The following is a 7,516-nucleotide window of genomic DNA, read 5'->3' as shown; positions in this document are numbered from 1 at the left end:
ATAAATGAGCAAGTGGCCTTGTGGTACGGTGGAGCATCTTTAGGGTATATAGCTAGGAATGGTATTTCTGGGTCTTGATGTACAATGTTTCCCAGTTCTCTGAGAAAACTCCAGATTGATTTCTGCAGTAGTTGTACAAATTTTCACTCCCACCAGCAATGGGGAAGCATTCCTCTTGCTCCACATCCTTGCCAGAATGTGCTGCACTTGACTTTTTGGTCTTAGCCATTCTGATGGGTGTAAGATCTAATCTTGGTGTCATTTTGATTTGTATTTCCCTGATGACTAAGGACATTGAACATTTCTTGAAGTACTTCCTGATCATTAGACATTTCTCTCTTGAGAAATCTCTGTTTAGCTCTATACCACAATTTTTAATTGTTTTTTTTTTGTTTGTTTGTTTGCTGGTGTTTAATTTCTTGAGTTCTTTATATATTTTTGATATTAGCTTTCTGTCAGATGTAGGGTTAGTGAAGATCTTTTTCCATTCTGAAGGCTGCTATTTTGTGCTATTGAGAGTGTCCTTTGCCTTGGAGAACTTATTCAATTTCATGAGGTCCCATTTATTGATTATTGATCTTAGTGCCTGAGCTGTTGTTGTTCTGTTTAGGAAGTTGTTTCCTGTACCAATGAGTTCAAGTCTATTTTTCACTTTCTCTTTCATTAGATTTAGTGTATCTGGTTTATGTTGAGGTCTTAGAACCTCCTGAAGTGTAGAATTGTGCAGGGTGATTAATATAGATCTATTTGCATTCTTCTGCATACAGACATCGAGTTATACCAACACAATTTGTTGAATGGTTTTGGCTTCTTTGTAAAAACTCCAGTATCTGGGTCTATTTCTGACTCTTCAATTCCTTTCATGAACTTCTCTGTTTTTATACTAATAACATGTGATTTTTCTTAACCATTGCTCTGTAATACAGCATATCACGGATGGTGATAACTCAGGAAGTTTTTGGTTCTTGTATTTTGTTTTATTGTACAGGATTGTTTCAGCTATGCTGGCTGTTTTACTTTTCTATATGAAGTTGAGAATTGTTCTTTTAAGGTCTCTAAAGAACTGTGTTGGAATGTTGGTAGGAATTGCATTGAGTCTTCTGGGCTGCTTGATAGTCTACCATGTTGGTAGAATTGGCTATTCCTGACAGAGCTTGATATTGAGTTGGAAGGCTGTATGCAGTTAAAGACAGCACTAATCACACCATTCTATTTATAATAGTACATTCTGGTTAAAGTCTGATGCAACCTTCAGCCTCAGTGTTGTATTTTAGTTAACTCTGTGTACTTCCAAAGCATTATGGGGTGAGTTGTCTATTATACAAAAAATTAACTTCATGGAAAACATGACCATCAGAGAAGTTAAGGCCACATCTTTTTTTCTAATCATTGAAAACGAGTGTTAGTCCTGGATTTTGAGTTATGTCTCAACCACCTATATAGCCACTGGACTCCATCAGTTTCAAATCCCAGGAAATTTAAGTTATTATCACAAAATTGGCATCAATAAAAGCAAGATTATTTATTTTGTAAAAGTTAAAACAGATGAGAAATGGGAACCCTATTGATTAGATAACCAAGTCTCAAATAGTCACGAGAGCTTCCTTTATGTCTCAAGATTTTCCCTCATAAACTCAAGGCAGGAATTGTGTCTTTGGGAAGCAAACAATTTCCACAGAGGGTTTTCCTAGTATTCAACTGGTGTTAATTAGGATTGGTATGAAAATGACTTCTCAATTCTGTGAATGATTATTGGGTTTGATTTTTCAGATGCAAAGTTCCACCATAAATTCTATTGAGATAATTGCACCATTTCATGGGTTATGGTCTCAAACTAAAGAAAAAGCAGAAGAGGAGCTGAACATAAGTTTTTCTTGCTTCCCACTGTGTGATGTTGGATGCCAGGAGACCAGCTGCTTTGAACTCCTGCTACCATTTCTTTCACAGCATGATGGCCAATACTCTTGAGTTATGAGCCATCATAAAGTATTATTCTTGGCAAGTGGTGGAACAAAGGAAACTTAATGTGATATCAAACAAAAGCATTTAATGGAATAGGTGTAAAGTAGGGTTTATTTTATTGAATAGAAAAGAAGAAGGTGTTCTACTAACGTACGTCTGCAATGAAAGGCCAGCTGTGTAGTTGATTGACTTTGATCACTGTACAGTGTATTTTTCCTACCACATTGTTTTTCTCTACATCAAAGATGGCTATGGCCTTGAATCAACATACCAATCTGGGCTGAAGTCTCCAGAAGAATTGCAGATGGGAAGACAGAAGGTCATCAGATGCTCTGTGTTTCCATAGAGAAAATTGTGCCAGGAATTATCAACAACTATACACCTATGCTTCATTTTCCTTTTGGTCATACAAAAAATGAATCCTGTTTTGACACAGACAGAACTGAATCACAATTTGAGTCAGATTTTGTGAAGTTTCTTGCTTCTCTAGTGCCCAATAATAGTAATTCTGTTTCTTTCCTCAGGAAAATGGAGTCAGGCATCTCACAGGCTTTCCAGGAAGAGCTCACTTGCTCCATCTGCTTGGGCTGCCTTTCAGACCCAATCACCATAAGCTGTGGACACAGCTTCTGTCGGGCCTGCCTCTGCCTTTCCTGGGAAGACCTGCAAGTTCCTGTCCACTGTCCCACATGTAGGCATCCATCCCAACAGGACTTCAGAACCAACGTTGTTCTGAAGAAGCTGGTGCACATTGCCAGACAAAACATTCTCATGAAGTACCTGAACTCTGAGGAGAACAAGTGTGTGACCCACAAGGAGATAAAGAGGATCTTCTGTGAGGAGAACAGGGTCCTTCTCTGTCAACTGTGCTCTGACTCTCAGGAACACAAGGGTCACAGACACTGTCCCATTGAAGCAGCTGCTGAGGGGCAAATGGTAAGTGATGTTTCTGAGAGAACATGGCAGCTGGAGAGAGGGAGCTTAGCAGAGCACAGAAAGATGCCTGTCCTGATTATGAGGAAGCCTTTCTGTTCTAAATGGTGGCAAATTTTAAACATGTAATGGAGAGAGAGTGACTATAAATATAAACATTTGTTTAGAAAACCCTAAGTGTAAAGATAATATCTAATTTATATTTCTTCATGTCCAGGTCACTAGAAAGTGACCACGTAAGATCATATCTTTCTAAACTGTCCATGACTGGTGACTAAATGAGAGAAAAAAAATACATTGGAATTAACTAGAGAGAAGGATCTGGGAATCCCAACCAGATGGATGTTACCCAGTGAGGCTTATAAATCACTTAACAAAGGGTTATGTTGTATTTTTTATTTCTATTCCCTAAAATCTAAAATTCATTGTCAATAAAAGAAAAATGAAGTACACTGTGATCCTTCTACTCTCCCTAAAGTAATCTGTTCATTGCCTAAGGGTCCATCAGTACTACCCAAAGTAGACACTCATTGTGTTTTACAGGAGAGATTTCTAAATCAAATGGCATCTTTATGGGAGAAGCTCCAAGAAAATCAAGAGAATCTAAAGGCAGAGAACAGAATGACAACTCAGTGGTCGGTGGGTATGAAACTGATGCTGAAAATCAGCTTGAAAATAGGTTGAGGCAGCTCTCTTGAAAACTTCACAAGCTGGGAATAAGGCATGGGCATTGATACTAGGAAAACCTTTTCTGCAGGTCTCTAATTCTGAGTGTGGTATACAACTCTGCACTCAGAGAGCGTGGACAGGCTGTGGTAGAGAATGTTGAGTCTAATGAGTGACTTCCTGACAGTTCAGCACAGTGTGTTTGACTTTATGGCTATATCATGATATTTAATTTCTACGTGCAGAATGTTATGTTTGTGTGAACATATGAATTATCAAAAATATCTTTTCAATTGGCTCAAGATGTCATTAAATTGATGAAAATACTTAGAGAAAACGATGGGTTTGTTTGATTGTGCCACTAACAAAGAAAATTGAATGAAATAAAATAATTTCCATTTCTAAAAAGTGGGAACAGTAAAAGTGGGGACAGGATCGACCAGTCAAATTTAAGCTTAGATGGAATCAGTTGAGATGATAAAATATTCTGGGCTTTTCCTTCAGGACTATGTGACTCTTCGGAAAGAAATGATCAGGAAAGAATATAGGAAACTACATCCAATCCATTATGAAGAAGAAAAGCAGCATATAGAGTATATGGAAAATGAAGGCCAGACTAGGTTAGAGAAACTGAGGAAAAGTGAAGCCTTGATGGTCCAAAAGAGGAGTCAACTAATAGAAATGTATCGGGAGCTGATGACAATGTCCCAGCAGCCATATGTGGTGCTGCTCCAGGTGAGCATGGAGGAGTGCATGGAAGGGCTTTGTTATCTGAGGCCCATACTGGGACTGTTACATCTAAGATAGCTGTCCACAATCCATGCACTTATTGTCAGCGGATATTAGGGATAATCTGGAGACACTATGTTCTGTCATACCTTAAAAGAGCAAGCTTTTGACCCTGTGTCAGTGAATTCCCCATTGAATATCTCCTCATCTTTTGCTTTTGTAGCTTGTTTCTCTAAAATCCCAAATTCAGTTATTCCTGTTAGCAAACATTTATTCTTTTTTGCCTCTACTTGAAAATTATGTACAGTTTTAAAGAAATTTATAGCTAATGTCTTCTCTTTACAAGATGTATTTTTGTGTGTTCTTTGGAAGATGAAGCTTTGATGCATGGACTTCTTTGGTGGTAAATGATGGCCTGAAACTCATAGTAATCCTGAGGTCTAAAAACCCCAAATTTTGGAATTACAGGCATGAGATATCATTCAGGGGTGACTTTGCAGTTTGAAAGTATTCTTAGTAAAATCATGCCTGTGCTTTGTGGACAGGCTCAAGGAAAGTCCCACTTGCAGAGCACTGTGGGTTGTAAAACAATGTACAATCCCTATGCATGTTCTTCTCCAATATTGCGCTCACTGTCTGATTTCATTGAGAATTCTTTTCTGCTCATTTGTTTGTTTGGTATTATCTTAAGACATGAAAATAAATTTGAAAGGTCAATAAGTGTGATGATGACTAACATTTATATGAACTTCATACAAAAACATTGTAAGCCATTTCTTCAGAAATCTTAACTATTCTTGTTGTCTTTGCAGGATTTGGAAGACATGTTCAGAAGGTGAGTACAATCATCAGTGCAAGCCAGGATCCTTGAACTAGGCTATAAAATTGACCAAGCTGCCTTAGCAAACTAAAAATATCCTTTAGATATGAATAATACACAATTGCTTGTGTATGAAGTTTGAGATTGGTTTCATGTATATGACACCTATTCTTTACCAGAAAATATCTTTACTTACTACATAACAGTAAAGCAGTGTATGCAAGAGGGCTTGGTGATAAAATATCTACTTTTGAAATCATAAATCTTGAGGCCCATCAGCAGCATTTTCTGGTAGTAGAAATAGCAGAACACATGGACAAACAAATTGGTAACAGGAAGGTCTCCAAAAAGTATCTAGGAGGAAACTGCTTTGTCTCCTGATCTTAGGGTCACTATGATATCCGAAAATGCTTGTGTGAAAGATTTTCAGTCAACTGTTCACTTGTACGAATTTGATTTGCTTTCTTTATGTGTGTGCACACATGCATGTGTGCCATTGTCCAAGTGTGGAGGTCAGAGGACAATTTTCAGGAGTCAGTCCTTTCCTTCCACCATGGGTTCCAGGGATTGAAATCAAGTTGTCAAGCTTGTGTAGGAAGGGATTTAACTCCTGAGTCACTGTCTGAACTTGGAGTGAGCATTTCTCCTAATCACTGTGATGGTGTCTTTAGCACCAGGCAGACCAAGGTCTTCTTCTCCTTGCAGGAGTGAGTCAGTGCAGCTCTGCATGCCCCAGCCTATGAAACCAGAGCTCAGTGCCCTGCCCATCACTGGACTGATTGAGAGGTCCAAGTACTTCCAAGGTGAGTGTCAGCACTGCTGAAATGACTGGAGGTGTCCTTCAACAATGAGATAACCCTAACAAACCTGTCTTTTTTTAATCTCCACTGAAAGATATGTCAATGTAAGTCTCATTTCTAATCATGTTTATTCACATGGTCATTTAAAAATATAGATGAACATGAATATATTGTTGTATGTGATCCAGGATGAAAATATAGTATCAGTTTTTTCTTGTGACATAAGGAATGATAAATTAATTCAATATAATCTAATTCATGTTAAATAAACCCAATGATGAAGATATTTGATTGTCTCTCCTTAAACATTTTAGCAGTTGAATTTATAAAGTACATGCACTTCTTTGCTTAAAAATGCACAAAATATAGCGTTATATACTTGTAATCTTAACAATATAATGTTGAGACATGAGGATTACTGGTGAGTTTGAGGCTAGTGTGGTCGATAAAGTGAGTTCCAGGTCAGTCAAAAATATATACCAAGACTGTGTCAAACAGAATTAAATAAATAAACATAAAATAACTATGTACACAGGGTGTATATCATGAGCAATAAAAATAAAACAAAATTGTAGGATATGAGACAGTGTCTAAATTTCCCTATTAGATATAAATGTGAATTATACCCTCACAGGGAAAGAGTATCAGAGATGCCAGGGGATAAAGGTAGACAGTAACAACCAGCAAACCTCTTTTAATGCATATTTAGCTTGTCCTTGAGTATAAACATGAGTGCTTCCATGCAAATAAAGATATGATTATCATTGCCCCTCTCTTACAAATTGGTTTTATGGAGGACCATGATGACAGCCTTCACTCCAGACCTTGAAGCAATGCATGCATCTTCCTTTTGCCAGGTGTAATTAAAATTCACCTGACAGAAGTTGGATGAAGCTCCCTCCTCTTTTTTTCATCAGGATCCCATTCTGTTGCTTGTGGAATTTCTTGACTTTGAAGTGTTTGAGCCACATTTAACCCTCTAGGCTTAGCCTTCTCTTTTATAATTCTCTTTTAAAATTCAGGCACCTCTCTGACCTGAGAAATTAAAATATTCATTTTAATTAAAATGTTGCCTCTTTCCACAGTGTACATTTCATTTGGAAAAGCAATCTTACCCCCTGACAGGATGACCCTATTTGATGCTGTGAGAAGATTCAACTGTAGGCCTCACCAAGAGGAGACATCTGTGAAATCATCTCAACACTATTTTGCTGCCAGGGGATCACAAAGCTTCACCACTGGGAAATATTACTGGGAGCTGAATTTAACAAAGTCTTTTGAATGGGCCCTAGGAGTCTTTCAGGATGACCTTCAACAGAATGAACTTGAGGGTGTATTTCTCCTTTTGTGTGCAAAGCAGGGTAACCAGTACAGTCTCCTCACCACCTGCCCAGAATCTCAACACTTTATAGAGAAGCCAGTGGGCCGGGTTGGTGTGCTCCTTGATTGTGACGGTGGATATGTCAATTTCCTGGATGTCGCCAAGAGTTCTCTCATATACAGTTACCCTCCTGGCATCTTCAATTACCCTGTCAGGCCTTTCTTCTCCTTTGGCTGCACATGTTCATAGGAAGCTGTAATCCAGTACTTTAGTGTTGTTTAAGTA

General features: G+C 38.1%; 1 protein-coding gene across 1 annotated transcript; it reads left to right on the top strand.

Moving 5' to 3' along the window:
- The first annotated feature begins 2,490 nt into the window (after positions 1-2,490).
- On the top strand, positions 2,491-7,480 carry LOC132651982 (tripartite motif-containing protein 43-like). Its single transcript, XM_060376878.1, has 6 exons — positions 2,491-2,898; positions 3,439-3,534; positions 4,066-4,296; positions 5,103-5,125; positions 5,816-5,913; positions 6,996-7,480. The coding sequence occupies exons 1-6, from the start codon at positions 2,491-2,493 to the stop codon at positions 7,478-7,480; spliced, it is 1,341 nt and encodes a 446-aa protein (XP_060232861.1).
- Positions 7,481-7,516: the final 36 nt, after the last annotated feature.

The sequence above is a fragment of the Meriones unguiculatus genome, unplaced genomic scaffold, assembly GCF_030254825.1.
Source record: "Meriones unguiculatus strain TT.TT164.6M unplaced genomic scaffold, Bangor_MerUng_6.1 ChrUnknown_unordered_Scaffold_102, whole genome shotgun sequence".
NCBI classification, from domain to species: domain Eukaryota; kingdom Metazoa; phylum Chordata; class Mammalia; order Rodentia; family Muridae; genus Meriones; species Meriones unguiculatus.
This window is presented reverse-complemented; position numbering and strand designations above follow the sequence as displayed.